An 18,003-nucleotide genomic window follows, 5' to 3' on the forward strand; every position below is an offset into this window, starting at 1 on the left:
GGAGCGGAAAGACTTACCTTAGGGGGAAAAAAGGACGGGTATACACTCGCGCACGCGCACACACACACACACACACACACACACACACACACACACACACACACACACACACATATCCATCCACACATATACAGACACAAGCAGATATATTTAAAGACAAAGAGTTTGGGCAGAGATGTCAGTCGAGGCAGAAGTGCAGAGGCAAAGATGTTGAATGACAGGTGAGGTATGAGTGGCGGCAACTTGAAATTAGCGGAGATTGAGGCCTGGTGGATAACGGGAAGAGAGGATATATTGAAGAGCAAGTTCCCATCTCCGGAGTTCGGATAGGATGGTGTTAGTGGGAAGTATCCAGATAACCCGGACGGTGTAACACTGTGCCAAGATGTGCTGGCCGTGCACCAAGGCATGTTTAGCCACAGGGTGATCCTCATTACCAACAAACACTGTCTGCCTGTGTCCATTCATGCGAATGGACAGTTTATTGCTGATCATTCCCACATAGAATGCGTCACAGTGTAGGCAGGTCAGTTGGTAGATCACGTGGGTGCTTTCACACGTGGCTCTGCCTTTGGTCGTGTACACCTTCCGGGTTACAGGACTGGAGTAGGTGGTGGTGGGAGGGTGCATGGGACAGGTTTTACACTGGGGGCGGTTACAGGGGTAGGAGCCAGAGGGTAGGGAAGGTGGTTTGGGGATTTCATAGGGATGAACTAAGAGGTTACGAAGGTTAGGTGGACGGCGGAAAGACACTCTTGGTGGAGTGGGGAGGATTTCATGAAGGATGGATCTCATTTCAGGGCAGGATTTGAGGAAGTCGTATCCCTGCTGGAGAGCCACATTCAGAATCTGATCCAGTCCCGGAAAGTATCCTGTCACAAGTGGGGCACTTTTGTGGTTCTTCTGTGGGAGGTCCTGGGTTTGAGAGGATGAGGAAGTGGCTCTGGCTATTTGCTTCTGTACCAGGTCGGGAGGGTAGTTGCGGGATGCGAAAGCTGTTGTCAGGTTGTTGGTGTAATGCTTCAGGGATTCCGGACTGGAGCAGATTCGTTTGCCACGAAGACCTAGGCTGTAGGGAAGGGACTGTTTGATGTGGAATGGGTGGCAGCTGTCATAATGGAGGTACTGTTGCTTGTTGGGTTTGATGTGGACGGACGTGTGAAGCTGGCCATTGGACAGGTGGAGGTCAACATCAAGGAAAGTGGCATGGGATTTGGAGTAGGAACAGGTAAATCTGATGGAACCAAAGGAGTTGAGGTTGGAGAGGAAATTCTGGAGTTCTTCTTCACTGTGAGTCCAGATCATGAAGATGTCATCAATAAATCTGTACCAAACTTTGGGTTGGCAGGCCTGGGTAACCAAGAAGACTTCCTCTAAGCGACCCATGAATAGGTTGGCGTACGAAGGAGCCATCCTGGTACCCATGGCTGTTCCCTTTAATTGTTGGTATGTCTGGTCTTCAAAAGTGAAGAAGTTGTGGGTCAGGATGAAGCTGGCTAAGGTAATGAGGAAAGAGGTTTTAGGTAGGGTGGCAGGTGATCGGCGTGAAAGGAAGTGCTCCATCGCAGCGAGGCCCTGGACATGCGGGATATTGGTGTATAAGGAAGTGGCATCAATGGTTACAAGGATGGTTTCTGGGGGTAACGGATTGGGTGAGGATTCCAGGCGTTCGAGAAAGTGGTTGGTGTCTTTGATGAAGGATGGGAGACTGGATGTAATGGGTTGAAGGTGTTGATCTACGTAGGCAGAGATACGTTCTGTGGGGGCTTGGTAACCAGCTACAATGGGGCGGCCGGGATGATTGGGTTTGTGAATTTTAGGAAGAAGGTAGGGGTGCGGGGTTTCGGTATGGTCAGGAGGTTGATGGAGTCAGGTGAAAGGTTTTGTAGGGGGCCTAAGGTTCTAAGGATTCCTTGAAGCTCCGCCTGGACATCAGGAATGGGATTACCTTGGCAAACTTTGTATGTGGTGTTGTCTGAAAGCTGACGCAGTCCCTCAGCCACATACTCCAGACGATCAAGTACCACGGTCGTGGAACCCTTGTCCGCCGGAAGAATGACGATGGACCGGTCAGCCTTCAGATCACGGATAGCCTGGGCTTCTTAAAAAACCTTAATCCTACTCCCAACATCACCACTGCTGAAGCCCAGGCTATCCGTGATCTGAAGGCTGACCGGTCCATCGTCATTCTTCCGGCGGACAAGGGTTCCACGACCGTGGTACTTGATCGTCTGGAGTATGTGGCTGAGGGACTGCGTCAGCTTTCAGACAACACCACATACAAAGTTTGCCAAGGTAATCCCATTCCTGATGTCCAGGCGGAGCTTCAAGGAATCCTTAGAACCTTAGGCCCCCTACAAAACCTTTCACTTGACTCCATCAACCTCCTGACCCCACCGACACCCCGCACCCCTACCTTCTTCCTAAAATTCACAAACCCAATCATCCCGGCCGCCCCATTGTTTCTGGTTACCAAGCCCCCACAGAAAGTATCTCTGCCTACGTAGATCAACACCTTCAACCCATTACATCCAGTCTCCCATCCTTCATCAAAGACACCAACCACTTTCTCGAACGCCTGGAATCCTTACCCAATCCGTTACCCCCAGAAACCATCCTTGTAACCATTGATGCCACTTCCTTATACACAAATATCCCGCACGTCCAGGGCCTCGCTGCGATGGAGCACTTCCTTTCACGCCGATCACCTGCCACCCTACCTAAAACCTCTTTCCTCATTACCTTAGCCAGCTTCATCCTGACCCACAACTTCTTCACTTTTGAAGACCAGACATACCAACAATTAAAGGGAACAGCCATGGGTACCAGGATGGCCCCTTCGTACGCCAACCTATTCATGGGTCACTTAGAGGAAGCCTTCTTGGTTACCCAGGCCTGCCAACCCAAAGTTTGGTACAGATTTATTGATGACATCTTCATGATCTGGACTCACAGTGAAGAAGAACTGCAGGATTTCCTCTCCAACCTCAACTCCTTTGGTTCCATCAGATTCACTTGGTCCTACTCCAAATCCCATGCCACTTTCCTTGATGTTGACCTCCACCAGTCCAATGGCCAGCTTCACACGTCCGTCCACATCAAACCCACCAACAAGCAACAGTACTCCCATTACGACAGCTGCCACCCATTCCACATCAAACGGTCCCTTCCCTACAGCCTAGGTCTTCGTGGCAAACGAATCTGCTCCAGTCCGGAATCCCTGAAGCATTACAACAACAACCTGACAACAGCTTTCGCATCCCGCAACTACCCTCCCAACCTGGTACAGAAGCAAATAACCAGAGCAACTTCCTCATCCTCTCAAACCCAGAACCTCCCACAGAAGAACCACAAAAGTGCCCCACTTGTGACAGGATACTTTCCGGGACTGGATCAGATTCTGAATGTGGCTCTCCAGCAGGGACACGACTTCCTCAAATCCTGCCCTGAAATGAGATCCATCCTTCATGAAATCCTCCCCACTCCACCAAGAGTGTCTTTCCACCGTCCACCTAACCTTCGTAACCTCTTAGTTCATCCCTATGAAATCCCCCAAACCACCTTCCCTACCCTCTGGCTCCTACCCTTGTAACCGCCCCCAGTGTAAAACCTGTCCCATGCACCCTCCCACCACCACCTACTCCAGTCCTGTAACCCGGAAGGTGTACGCGATCAAAGGCAGAGCCACGTGTGAAAGCACCCACGTGATCTACCAACTGACCTGCCTACACTGTGATGCATTCTATGTGGGAATTACCAGCAACAAACTGTCCATTCGCATGAATGGACACAAGCAGACAGTGTTTGTTGGTAATGAGGATCACCCTGTGGCTAAACATGCCTTGGTGCACGGCCAGCACATCTTGGCACAGTGTTACACCGTCCGGGTTATCTGGATACTTCCCACTAACACCAACCTATCCGAACTCCGGAGATGGGAACTTGCTCTTCAATATATCCTCTCTTCCCGTTATCCACCAGGCCTCAATCTCCGCTAATTTCAAGTTGCCGCCACTCATACCTCACCTGTCATTCAACATCTTTGCCTCTGCACTTCTGCCTCGACTGACATCTCTGCCCAAACTCTTTGTCTTTAAATATATCTGCTTGTGTCTGTATATGTGTGGATGGATATGTGTGTGTGTGTGTGTGTGTGTGTGTGTGTGTGTGTGTGCGCGCGCGCGCGCGAGTGTATACCCGTCCTTTTTTCCCCCTAAGGTAAGTCTTTCCGCTCCCAGGATTGGAATGACTCCTTACCTTCTCCCTTAAAACCCACATCCTTTCGTCTTTCCCTCTCCTTCCCTGTTTCCTGATGAGGCATCAGTTTGTTGCGAAAGCTTGAATTCTGTGTGTATGTTTGTGTGTCTGTCGACCTGCCAGCACTTTCATTTGGTAAGTCACATCATCTTTGTTTTTAGATATATTTTTCCTACGTGGAATGTTTCCCTCTATTATAACCACATATATATATAAGTGCTGGCAGGTCGACAGACACACATACGTACACACAAAATTCAAGCTTTCGCAACCAATGGTTGCTTCATCAGGAATGAGGGAAGGAGAGGGAAAGACGAAAGGATGTGGGTTTTAAGGGAGAGGGTAAGGAGTCATTCCAATCCTGGGAGTGGAAAGACTTAGCTTAGGGGGAAAAAAGGATGTGTGTGTGTGTGTGTGTGTGTGTGTGTGTGTGTGTGTGTGTGTGTGTGTGTGAAATAAAGTCAACCAAATCAGTCCTCATAACAAAACAAAACAACCTCTAAATACACCCCAACCATCCACAATCTGCCCCATCAACCCCACAAACCATAGCCACAACCTCTCACCTCCCCCCCCCCCCCTTACCACAAACCCAACTCCTCAACTCAGAATTCTCAGCCTATACATCCTCTCCACTAACTTCAAGAAAAACCTGAACACCACAAAAATTCTCAGGGATACTCTTCTGCCAGCAATAGTCGTCTAAATGGAGCTACATGTTGGAAGAGTACTTCTTCCCTCCTCCTATTACAAATTTAACTGCCCCCTCCTCTCCAAACCTCTATAAGGTATTAGTGCAAGCCCTAGTATCATAATCCTTAAACTGAATGCTATGGTTAACCACTAAGTGCTCATAACCCGTTTTCCCCATACCCCTACAACACGAAAATGCATTTGACATCAAAGTACTACCCTTGTCAATAAGCCCCACAAATTCCCTATTCCTACAACTATGCGAAACCTCGAAAATAGAATCAGAATACCCCCCCCCCCCTGAAATAACAGCCGCCCACGCCAACAAACCAATCCATGAACTCCCCTCTCATACTACCACTTTCTGACATGGAAGTCATCAATTTCAAATGTGATTCTTGGTCCACTCAACTTCCCCTTTTACTTAACATATTCTGAACGCACCTCCTTACAAAAAGAGAATCAATCAACCCAGCTCTCACACTCACTCTAGTGTCATGCTCATAAAACCTTAAAGAGAGGCTGTAACCAAAATAATAAATAAGCAACACAATCTCCCTATGGCCAACCTAGGTTTCTCATGCCAGGGACCACACAGAATAAATTGCCAGATGTTATCACAACACCACTTCAACATACACAGGTTCCTAGTATGGGCCACCGGAACTCTGGTCGACTTCATACACTGCCTACAAGGATGACACCTAACATACTCCGCTACCAGTCCAAAAAACTGCAAACCTTAATGGTCAACAACATGTCTCCATCCAAATCCAAACCCAATGAATGGGTCTAGGTTGTAACTTATCAGTCATGCCCATGCCTAATAAAAAACCATTAAAAATATTAAGTTTAATTCTACATGCAAAAACACGAAGCTAATCACACCTAACAAAAATGCCAAATACATAAACCACATAAACCAATAAATCATAATACCTCAATGGAAACAAAGCACACACTTTCAAATTCACAGATTATCAAGACTCAAATCAATCCAATACCACAAGTTACAAGAACAACTTTACATGTCAAAATCCATCACCAGAGTATAACACCTAATATAACATGAAATCTACAAAAACAAACCCGCTCAAAAACACCACACCACAGTGACGTCACACACTGTAACACCAATACATCAATGGATCAAAGAAGACAGATGGAATCCTGAGACTTCCGTAGACCTGTGTCTTCAAGTTTTGGTGACAGCATCAGTAGATTGTATATGAAAACACATATAATACCATACATTCTGATTAAATATTTGATGTAGCTACGAAGTTAATGAAATATAAAGGCAGGTCTCATGCACATAATGTTAATCTTCCAAGAAAAAGAGAAGTTAACCACAGGATAATCCAAAACTATACTTACAACATCTGCACAATATACCCTTTCTGGAAGAGTGATACTTAGCATGGGTGTTGCACTTCGGGTGTCCCAGAACTGAAAAAACATACATATAATTTTATCATACTATGCATCCATTAGCTTTCAAATGTTTCAAAACTAACAAATACTCTTGCTATTCCACAAACCTTGAGAGTTTTGTCCCATGATCCTGTCATTAAACAAGAATACATGTTTCCTTTTATCCAGTGACATGTTTTCACCGGTGCATCATGCTGGGCAACTTGCACTGTCTGGTTGCTATTCAGATCCCAACATTTTACCATCTTATCGCAAGAAGCCATAAAGACTTTAGTCCCGTCCTGTAATAAAATAATAGTTTCAAATTTAAATTTCGTACATCTTGGTAAATGACAATGTAATGTTTTCCTACATGAAACATATTCTCAGATTTCAGCAAAATGTCCATTCGAAATGTAATGTTAACACTTACATCGCTCCAACATACGTCCAGTACTGGACCCTGCATGGTCTGCATTGACTTGGGAATTGTTTTTCCTGTCTGTTCAACTTCCCAGCAGCGGACCTTTGTGAAAAATCTCAACATTATTCAGACTATAAAATATATGTCATATTGCACAATACATCGATTTAAAGGAAATTAATTATACGATTTCCACAATATTTCTCTCGTCTTATGCACTTACGTTGTTGTCCCAGCTTCCAGCTATCAAAAAATTTTGTGGAATTGTGGCGGGACTGAACGCTAAAGACGACACTGAATCGTCAGGAGGGGACGTAACTTCAAAATCTTTCATTGGGTTAGCTGACGATGGAGTAGTCGTTGTGCCATACCCCGATGTATTACCCAATGTACTTTGATTAAACATTCTGAGTTCTAAAACTTCCTGCAACTAAATACTGTCAACAACCTTACTAATACTTCCAGAGAATACACTGCACATTCAAAACAAAAACATGACGCATAGGGGTCAAAGAACTTACAGGAAGAGATCCCGCAGCATACAGGAAAAATAATACAAAGGACCCCCTTCACCACATTTAGTTTTCTATTCTAATTATATTTCTTTACTTAGCTATTGAATCTCCATGCTGTTGTTCATGATAATCCAGACTAATAAGCAATGCTTACGTAAATTAAAAACACGAGACACTACTGACGCCATGTAATTTAAATTCCATGGTTACCAGAGTCCTTCACAACTTAGTTTACATCATGTTTATCTGATGACTACACTCTACAGTGTTCTTGAACTGATAAGATATTACATGAGTATTTTTTTTTTCTTATATAAGTGACGTTAACTGAGTTGTGTTGTAAAAATATTGAAGGCAAAAGTAACAGGTTTAACAACACTGATTTTGTTTACAGACTCTATTTGCTACTACTTGGATTAACGGAACTTTAGCGTTTTTGTTTGATATTTGTGTTCAATTTTTAAGCAGAGTAGCTTTAGAAATCGTGGAGCTAATTGTAAAGTAACAGTGTGGACGTTCTTCTTGTATTTCAAACGTGGGTCAGAGAAGAAGATTTTATTTAATCCTTCCCTTATCATTGACGTGACATGCATTTTTTACGGTTCTGTACAATTCCAGGATTAGTAATACAAAGACGGTTTGGCACCAGCAGACTTTGCTTATCAGCTATGCCTGCAGTGAAGCTGGAATTCCAGGATGGTTTAACGCCAAGCGATCCGCAAAAGAAACCAGTATTAATTGTAGGCCAGTTAAAAAATCTGGCAAAAGTGAAATATAACGATATAAAAATAAAGTTAGAACCTAGAGTGACAGAAGAGGTAAATAGCTTGCTTTGACTGTATTATATTAATTCCTTTATTTTGGTTTTACGATCTGTTTGTTTTTTCCCCAGGTGTACAAGACAGCCTTAGCAAGTTTGCATCCGTCACCAACAGACAGCTGTTCGTTGTATCTCAACCTGGCAACACTTGCTGCTCTTCCTCTCAAATGTAGCCGTCATAACACTTCGTCGAGATCACATGCCCTTACCAAGCTGATTCGTAGCTCGACGGCAGGAGTTGAAGAATCGATTGTGGTGAATACTTCTTATTTGTTTTATAATTGGTCCTATTTGCTGATTGTTCATTAAGCCCTCGGACACTTTAAAAATTGCTCGAGAATGGAAATGTCAAGTTCAAACTTCCTTTCGAACAAAAATCCGTCTAAGGCCTTTTATTTTCCGTGTTTGACAGTATGGGACTAAAACTCAGTTGGAAAAATCGTTGATTACCAAGGTATGTAAGTACCAGTATTTGAAACTATTAATTTCTGTTGCGGCTGGACACCGCTATTTCTACATGTTTCTGATAAAATTTAGGGATCAGAGCAGTAATCAGACCATGTTTAATGCTCTACTGAAAGCAACTACTATGTCCTACTCTCCTCTTGTTTTCTGACAGTGCTCTTTTGTACACATGTAAAAAAAATCTGGATCATTAGAGGGATTAATGTATCCTGTGGGAAGAAAAGGGAAATGTATCTTTTGGCAAGAACAAGAGGAGATCGTGCAGTATCTGCACGATTCAAAAACTACTCAAAATTACTAAGAAAAGCTATTAAAAATCAAGGAATATGCACATTGTGTCAGTAATTCTGCCAACAGACTTACAGCTATATGGAATTTAATGAAATGAGAGACAGTACAACAAGCTACAGATCAAGGATAACATGGAATGGAAGTGCTACAAATGATGAGTCACAAGTAGCAAATGTGTTTAATAATCATTTCTGAAATATAGTAGAAAATAAAAGGATTAACAGTTCAAAAGAACAACCACAGCAGTATGTTGAGAAAGCAACTCTCATAGTATTCAGTCATAAAATATACTACTGATTTCTCCAGAGGGGAAAAAAACCATACATATTCTCTTCATAAAATGTAACCTTTTACAGTTGCTACTGACATCACTTCATAAATAAAAGCTTGTCTGGCTTTGATGGTGTTTCCAATAGAGTACAAAATATTTGTACCCTTATACTATGCCCATTCTTATCCGATACATGTAATGCATCACTAACTTAGTGTATTTTTCCAGAAAGACAGAAAACTGCTATTGTTAAACCCCTTTATCAGAAAGATTATAGGAGCAATGTCAACAGCTACCAACCTGTTTCACTACTGACATCATTTTCCAAAATTTTGAGGTGATTTATTCTAGAATATTATCTCATTGTAACAACAACAACATCCTCAGCAAATCATGGTTTGGGTTTCAGAAGAGTTGCACTACTGAGAATGTCATTTACATGTTCACTCAGCAAATTTTACAAGTGCTAAATAATAAAATAGCGCCAGTTGGTGAAAGTGCTGGCAGGTCGACAGACACACAAACAAACACAAACATACACACAGAATTCAAGCTTTCGCAACAAACTGTTGCCTCTTCAGGAAAGAGGGGAAGGAGAGGGAAAGACGAAAGGATGTGGGTTTTAAGGGAGAGGGTAAGGAGTCATTCCAATCCCGGGAGCGGAAAGACTTACCTTAGGGAAAAAAAAGGACAGGTATACACTCGCACACACACACATATCCATCCACACATATACAGACATACGTGTGGATGGATATGTGTGTGTGCGCGAGTGTATACCTGTCCTTTTTTCCCCCTAAGGTAAGTCTTTCCGCTCCCGGGATTGGAATGACTCCTTACCCTCTCCCTTAAAACCCACATCCTTTCGTCTTTCCCTCTCCTTCCCCTCTTTCCTGATGAGGCAACAGTTTGTTGCGAAAGCTTGAATTCTGTGTGTATGTTTGTGTTTGTTTGTGTGTCTGTCGACCTGCCAGCACTTTCATTTGGTAAGTCACATCATCTTTGTTTTTAGATATATTTTTCCTACGTGGAATGTTTCCCTATATATATATATATATATATATATATATAAAAAGAAAGATGATGAGACTTACCAAACAAAAGCGCTGGCAGGTCGATAGACACACAAATATACACACAAAATTCAAGCTTTCGCAACAAACTGTTGCCTCATCAGGAAAGAGGGGAAGGAGAGGGAAAGACGAAAGGATGTGGGTTTTAAGGGAGAGGATAAGGAGTCATTCCAATCCCAGGAGCGGAAAGACTTACCTTAGGGGGAGCAAAGGACAGGTATACACTCGCACACACACACATATCCATCCACACATATGTGTATGTGTGGATGGATATGTGTGTGTGTGCGAGTGTATACCTGTCCTTTTCTCCCCCTAAGGTAAGTCTTTCCGCTCCCGGGATTGGAATGACTCCTTATCCTCTCCCTTAAAACCCACATCCTTTCGTCTTTCCCTCTCCTTCCCCTCTTTCCTGATGAGGCAACAGTTTGTTGCGAAAGCTTGAATTTTGTGTGTATATTTGTGTTTGTTTGTGTGTCTATCGACCTGCCAGCGCTTTTGTTTGGTAAGTCTCATCATCTTTCTTTTTAGATATATTTTTCCACGTGGAATGTTTCCCTCTGTAAATTGATGGTGTAGCCAACCAATGGATAATATCATATCTAACCAAAAGAATGCAAGGAGCTGTACTTAGTAATTCAAGCCATATAGTCAGAGTACATAATTCTGAATGGGGATAAGCCGCATATGAGCTTCCCCAAAGTTCAATCGTAGGTTCACTATTGTTCCTCATATATGTAACCATGCATACTTACAGTAATAGAAGAATGGTAAACAAAGTTCTTAAAAGTATCATTGGTTTTTTGTGAATGGTCTCACCCTGAGTTATATAAAACAAGTTCTGCACACATATGGGTGACACACCAATGATAAGTGTAATATGACGAGGAAACAATAAATAGGTTGACAACTTCAAAATTCATAGGTGTCGTATTAATGAGAATTTAAACTGGAAAAAGCAAATCTTTTAACTCCTACAACAACTTAGTTCTGCCACACTTGCACTTAGAATCATTGCAAATGTTAGGGAGAGAAAATCAGTATGTTGTCACATTTTGCAATTTTTCATTCGGTAATGTCATACAGAATAATGTTCTGTTCAGAAACATGCTGTGTGAATAATATGTGGGACTCCCCCACAATCATCTTGTAGACATCTGTTTAAGGATTTGAGCATTCTTACTGTGTTTCACAGTATACTTATTTCCTCATGGAGTGTGTTGCAAATAATCCACTGCAGTTCAAAAGAAATAATGATGTTCATAATGACTATACACGAAGAAAAAATGACATTCATTATGCCACATTAAGGTTGCATTTAGCACTAAAAGGAGCGATTGACTGCAGGAAGCAGCACTCCCCTGAAAAGTATTTACTGAATTTGCTATTATGGAACAAGGTTTTTGAATTGGATCTTTTAGAATTGGCTCTACTCCCATTCTCTGTACTAAAGGCAGTCATAATTTATCATGAAGTGTCTATTGTCGATAAATTGTGTTTGTGAGTTGTCCATTATCAACAGAGTCCTTATTGTAGTGACTTGCACTGAACATGACTTCAGGACACGAAGTTTGGGTAAAATAATTATTGCCCTGGTTGTTTAGACTGCAACTTAACTTATGATAAGTTGTTATAAACAGTACATCAGAATATTTCTTTGTCTGCATTTTACAAATTTTAAGTGATAACAACTGTGTGGTAGTGCATACTAATTGCTTTAAATAGGACGACTTTTCTGGCTTGACGGAATTATGTAAGTGTCCAATTCCACTCATCTGCTTTGACCCATGACATCATCAATATAGTGGAAATGGCTATTCTAAGCGTCTCCAGTATGGTGCCAATGATGTGCTCTACATACACACAGCAACAAACATGAAAATACCTATAAATAAATAAGACAATAACATCTCCCTCCTAAAATACAATCAAACTAACGGGACAACTGCGGGAAACTGGCAGTTTTAGTGAGGGGACAAGCTAAGTATAACAGTAAAAAAAACCACTCCATGCTCCCAAAACACACAAAATGACGAACAAAAAAATAATTACAAAATTTACAGGAATTGAACACTTCCCTTGACCTGTATAGGCAACTGCAGCCGACGATACCAAAACACCAACGCCTACAGCAAACACTATGGAAATTGGAATCAGACATTTCCCTTGACCACAGCTGATGATACCAAAACACCAATACCTACACATAAAACTACAAAAATGAGAATTTGTCATTTCCCTTGACCTATGTAGGTCAACCATAGCTATTAATAGAAAAAAACCAACACCTACAACTACGAAAAACAAAACCACAACACACACACACACACACAGCACCATCAAACACAACAAGACAACATCTACAAACACAGCCAACTCATAAACTCTGTGCCTTAATGACGTTGCATATCATAACATCCTTACGTCATGGGTCAAAGCAGACAAGTGGAATCAGACGCTTCTGTTGACCCGGCTTGACTACTCATCAGTATGCACTGTTTGTGTCCATAGGATTTGCCTGCTAAAGGTTTTTTACTGTCTAAAATCTAGAGTTATGTACCCACAGTCATTAAGTGCATTGCCACTTAATTTATTTATTATGTAAAAGAGGCAAATTGGGAAGTAAAGTACTATCATAATGTGGGAGTTGTTTGTCAGGGACAGAAAATCAGCACAATATGATTTTCTAATGACAGCAGTAGTTGCCAGGAGTGAACAGCAACTGAATCGGGTTCTTAGTGAATTGGAATGTATGTTGGCTGATGGCTGTAAGTGCAAACTGGTACAAGAGACTAGAAAAGGTGGACAAATTTTTCTGTTTCGGGAGTAGAATAATAAAGATTGAAGATACATGAAAGACATATCACCAAGTACTGCATAGAGCAAAAGGGCTGTCTTTGAAAATTAACAGTCACTAACATCCAAATATTTAAGCTTTATTACCAGGAAAAGATTCATAAAAAACGTGTTTTTAGAGAACAGCTCTATAAGGCAAGAAACATGGGCAAAAGGGAAGTTAGAAATGAAATGATTAGTAGAAGATTGTGAAAGGTGATTTTAAAAGAGACTGTTCAAACAGTGGGTGGAGTGATCAAGTAAAGAAAGAAGATATTTTGGATTGAGTCAAAGAGAAAAAATGTCAGAACAGGAAATAAAGAGAGCAAATGCGGAAGCACGTATTATGACATGAGTCGCTGTTGAAATCTGTTGTTAGAGATGTGGAAGATGGAAAGAATTGCAGAAGCAGCCCTAGATATGAGTGCATTAAGGCAAATCATCAGTGCTGTGGGATTCGACACTTGTGCTGAAATAAAGACGATAGCTGCCAACTGACAGGAATTTATATTTTGTGTCAACCCAACTTTACTGTTTATGACTGAAACTAAAAGGTAGAAAGATTAAGAGTTTAATGTCCCATCAACATCTTGGTAATTTCTGATGGAGCACAAGCTCGGATTACAGAAGGATGGAGAAGGAAATCGCCTATGCCCTGTTCTAAAGAGCCATCCCAGCATTTCCTGGGGTAGTTTAGGGAAATCACATAAAACCTAAATCTGGATGGCCGCATGGAAATTTGAACCACCTTCCTCCTGAATAAGAGTCGAGCATGCTGATCACTGCACCATCTCACTCGGGCCAAAACAAAAACTCTCTCCAAGTTATATTGTGTAGCTTGGGAACACACTTCATAAATAATGAAGAATTTGATAAACATCAAAATAGTGAACAAAAGAAGGAAATGTGAAATTAACTGATAAGACATGCTCAAGAATAAGAAAATTTAATAATGAAAAAAAAAATAGGGAAAGAGATGTTTTGTGGTGTATCTTTTAAAGTTTTAATAAAAAGAAGGGAGCATATGAGCAGATAGTGGAAGATGTAAATCTTTTATTAATAATTTAGGAGTAAAGGTGACAACCTGCAGAATAGTTGAGATGTTGAGGCATCAATGGGCACATAAAAAAGATCGAAGACTTTGCTAGCTTTCAGATGAATCTTTTTTGATTTACAACGCACACACATACCTGCAAGGCTACGTTGTGCCAGCTGAATACATTGTACCCAGTCTGCAGTCCTGCAGCTTGACTAAGTTGAGGAATTGTGTCAGTTGATGGCCGAGGGGAGAAAGGAGGTGGCAATGGGAAGGAGGGTTGAGAAGATGTGGCTGACACCCAGGGAGAGAGGGAGCAGGTGCACAGGATAGAAATGCAATTTCGTACCAGTGCAGATGACCTCATCCAGCAGGCAATGACAGTGATACATACTAGTGGGTAAAAGTGCACTTATGGTGTCTGCAGCTTTTTTTATTGCATGCTGCTCTTGATAACAATTTATGTGATGAATCACGGGAAGTCGACACAATGAATTATGAGTTAGGTGTAGATAGTCATTGAGATTCTCGTTTGTAATGTCCTATCATTTGTCAGTAAAGTTAGCTAGTATTTTATTCTTTTAGATTATAATTTAACCATATTGTCAGAATTTCTGTCAAAACCGTGGATCAGACATACAGGTAGGTTATATCTTGGGCTACACTATCAGTTTATTACAGCAGTGATATTTTTGGGTTGATATTTGTTGGATTCGCCAACCAACAAGCCGATTAGAAAACTATAACCTAACCTAGGCTTCAGGTTATGTTACAGGTCAGTCAGTCAGCCCATGTAGTTTTTTGAGTCACCAAAGAAATGCAAAAATCAGTAATCAACCTTAATATTAATATAACCAGATTATTAACATTATTCTAGCACTTTCAATATCTGAAACAAATGTAATCAATTTGTATCTTTTGCTGAAAGAAGCTATTATACTCAGTGTATTACCAGTACCAACAAGCAACACAAGACCTAACGTAAGTGTATTTTAGCCAATGAGTGAACTGGGAGGAAGTAAGACAATAGAGAAAGAGGAAACTGTGGGGAAGATGGCTTGGGTGCAGGTTGAATGATATTAGGGCCCTCGTGTCAAACATCCAAACATTTACTGTATGGGTCATATCCTTTGGAAGACCTGTCTGATACACCCATCCAGCACACCTCCAGTTCCGCCATAGGCTTCTCCTATCCCATCAGAGGCAGGGCCACCTGAGAATGTAGTCATGTTGTATACAGGTGTGGTGCAGTTTCTACACAGCATTTTATGTGGACATGACCACCATTCAACTGTGTACTTGAATGAGTGGCAACCAACCAAACTGTGACCAAGAAAAGAGCTGAATGCTCAGTGGCAGAATACATCACTGAGCACAACATGCTCTATTCCAGTGGCTGCTTCACAGCCCATGCCATCTGGATCCCCACCACCACCTCTCAGATACATAGATGGAGGTGATCCTTGCAACATATTCTTTGTTCTCATAATGCTCCTGGTACAATGCCTGCTAGCCTCCTGCCCCTCACCTTCACCCACTTACACTGTGCCCCAGAACCCTAATTCTGCTCATGCTGCATGCTCACCCACATCCCCATGGTGTCTCCTTCTTCTCTATAGCCCCTCAAATTCACTCATCGTCATTGCGTACTGCAAGACCTCACCACTGGCGTGTTGCATTCCTATACTTTACACTCTCTGTCACATTCCTATCCTATGCACCTGCTGCCTGCCTCCAAACTCCCAACTGTCCTTCCTACTCCCCACCTTATCTCTTCCATCATCCCCTCCACCTCACACCATACCTCACCCTGCATCCAAGCAGTGTGTGTTGAGATGGCACGGTGTAGTTGAGTGTGTGTGTGTCAGAGAGATAAAGATAGAGATATCCTCACAAAGAGTATTATGGAGACCTGTAACTATTCTGCATTGAAATTAAATGTCAAATGCAGAAGTACGTTAGTGCGTTATTGTTTTGCATGCTGTATCTAACATTGATTACATTATTGTATCCAGACCTTCTAGATAAGAATTTTAAATGTGTACTATGTCATTTATGTATGCAGATCGTATGTGAGCGGAAGGATGTATTTGCATCAGCGTGTGCCGTGGCGCGTGCCTATCCACTGTATTCTGCAAAGTCGCCAGGTTCATCACAGGACTGTAAAACACCAACTGTAGTAAACGTTGAATTCCTCTTGGTTCCTGAGTCTGTTGCTGATGGGGCGAATGGTGCTGAAGATGAGAGTGAGTCTGAAGATCTGCATTTAAGCCAAGAAGATTTGCGTTGCCTTGAAAGTGCAGCATCTGGTGTTCGACTTGCAGCCAAAATTGTTGATATGCCTTGCAATGTAATGAATGTGGATCACTTCCTCAAGGTATGTAACATATGTAAGATTTAATGCCTTACAGTTACATGTAGAATGTTGTAGTTAGTTCTGTTTGTTTTTTCTCTAATGTCACTTCTGTTTAAGAGGCATACATTCTTAAAGCTTGTTCTCTAATGCCATTTCTGTTGAAGAGACCTACATCCTTAAAACAACAGACGAAGAGAGAATTGATTGTTCATATCTCCTATATTAGTAAACACACACACACTCTGTATTGATCTTTGAAAGTGTATATTGCTTTTTTTGTGATTACATGTACTTCCATACTGTACAAAAACTATAAAGTGCATGGCAGATTGTATGGCCCACAGAACTGTGTGTTAGTGTTTCTAATCCGTATGCATTTGGAGTACAGGAAGATTTGCTGCTTAAAATACCAATATTCATGGGGTAATTAGACTAATCTTGTCATCACAGTCCTTTTGAGAATGATATATAGAAGGCCTTGTTCAATTTAGCCTTTCGTTTAGTTGCATAGGTGGACCACGTCTCCAAGTAGATAGTGGTGGTGTAGGCGGCAGCGTCACTTATATAGAAGAAATAGGGGAACGACAGAAAACATAAAGAATTGCATTGTGTTACTTCCCTTCTTTACCTTATTTTTGGAGTTTGTCTGTTATTTGTAGGTGGTTGGGTGCATTACAAAAATGGTTAACACCTTTTAAACATAGTATAATTTACCTGATCATATTTCCTGAAGCAAACATGCCTAATATTTTGTAATTTTAAACTTCTACTCCGAGTAAGTAAGAATTATCTGAATAAAATGGTTCAGGAAAGGAAGCCTCTGGTGCTTTATTAATCAAAGTGAGCAGTGCACTTTGCTAACTTGTCTGTTTCAGTGTTCACTTAATCAGAAAGTAATACTTTCTCCATTCATATTAAAGTTTGGCATTGCTCATATTGTTTAAAGTTTCAATTAAATAGGCTAGATTGTTACTTTGTGTTGCCATAATTTTTAAACTTGTATGCGTAGCCACTTCCATGATATCTGGATTGTTAAACACAAATTTGTTCTGTCACAGTTCACTGAAAATTAATCACCCTAACCTACACACGTTGACATATGAGTCTACCTATTTTTACCTGACTGTTTGGTGAATTGCCTTTCTGTAAGAATTTGTAATTAGCAAACTATCACAGCTCTCACATACATGTCTGTATGTGATTACAGCACTTAGTTGTCTCTTCTTGGTCTCAGTATTGAAACTCAAACCACAGTGGAGACATAGCTGTCAGCAGAATTCCCTGTAGTCGGAAGGCACACCAGCATACAAGATGTAGAAAATGTTGCAAAACCTGCTGTATATTCAAGAAAGTACTCCCCTAATTTCTCTACTACATTCATTCCTGTGATACCAGCTGCTGTTGTGCACAATGCTTCACCGCCCTTGTACATACAGAAATCCTAGACTTTCTCATAGTGGTCAAATATGATCATATTTTGATGTAAACATAATAAAGTGAAAGAAAAAACTCACACTCATGTAAAAATGTTACAGAATATTTATCTGTGTAAGC

The 18,003-nt window shown here is 41.4% G+C and overlaps 2 protein-coding genes across 3 annotated transcripts in view; one reads left to right on the plus strand and one right to left on the minus strand.

Annotated features, from left to right (window-relative positions):
- LOC126195433 (protein Rae1) overlaps positions 1-7,289 on the minus strand; it is a 39,795-nt gene extending 32,506 nt beyond the window's left edge. Inside the window, exons 1-4 of the mRNA XM_049934051.1 lie at positions 7,011-7,289; positions 6,797-6,889; positions 6,492-6,665; positions 6,328-6,399 (exon numbers count right to left, since the gene is read on the minus strand). Coding sequence (XP_049790008.1) covers positions 6,328-6,399; positions 6,492-6,665; positions 6,797-6,889; positions 7,011-7,193 — 522 coding nt within the window. The 5' untranslated portion in view covers positions 7,194-7,289. The remainder of the gene's footprint in view (positions 1-6,327; positions 6,400-6,491; positions 6,666-6,796; positions 6,890-7,010) is intronic.
- Positions 7,290-7,552: 263 nt separating this feature from the next.
- Positions 7,553-18,003, plus strand: part of LOC126195431 (probable aminopeptidase NPEPL1) — a 44,232-nt gene continuing 33,781 nt past the window's right edge. Inside the window, exons 1-4 of one of the 2 annotated variants that reach the window (XM_049934044.1) lie at positions 7,553-7,841; positions 7,921-8,120; positions 8,195-8,377; positions 16,159-16,470. In XM_049934044.1, the coding sequence (XP_049790001.1) occupies positions 7,971-8,120; positions 8,195-8,377; positions 16,159-16,470 (645 nt within the window). In that variant the 5' untranslated portion in view covers positions 7,553-7,841; positions 7,921-7,970. The remainder of the gene's footprint in view (positions 7,842-7,920; positions 8,121-8,194; positions 8,378-16,158; positions 16,471-18,003) is intronic. The other variant, XM_049934043.1, reaches the window with a different exon arrangement.

The sequence above is a fragment of the Schistocerca nitens genome, chromosome 7, assembly GCF_023898315.1.
Source record: "Schistocerca nitens isolate TAMUIC-IGC-003100 chromosome 7, iqSchNite1.1, whole genome shotgun sequence".
Taxonomy (NCBI): Eukaryota; Metazoa; Arthropoda; class Insecta; order Orthoptera; family Acrididae; genus Schistocerca; species Schistocerca nitens.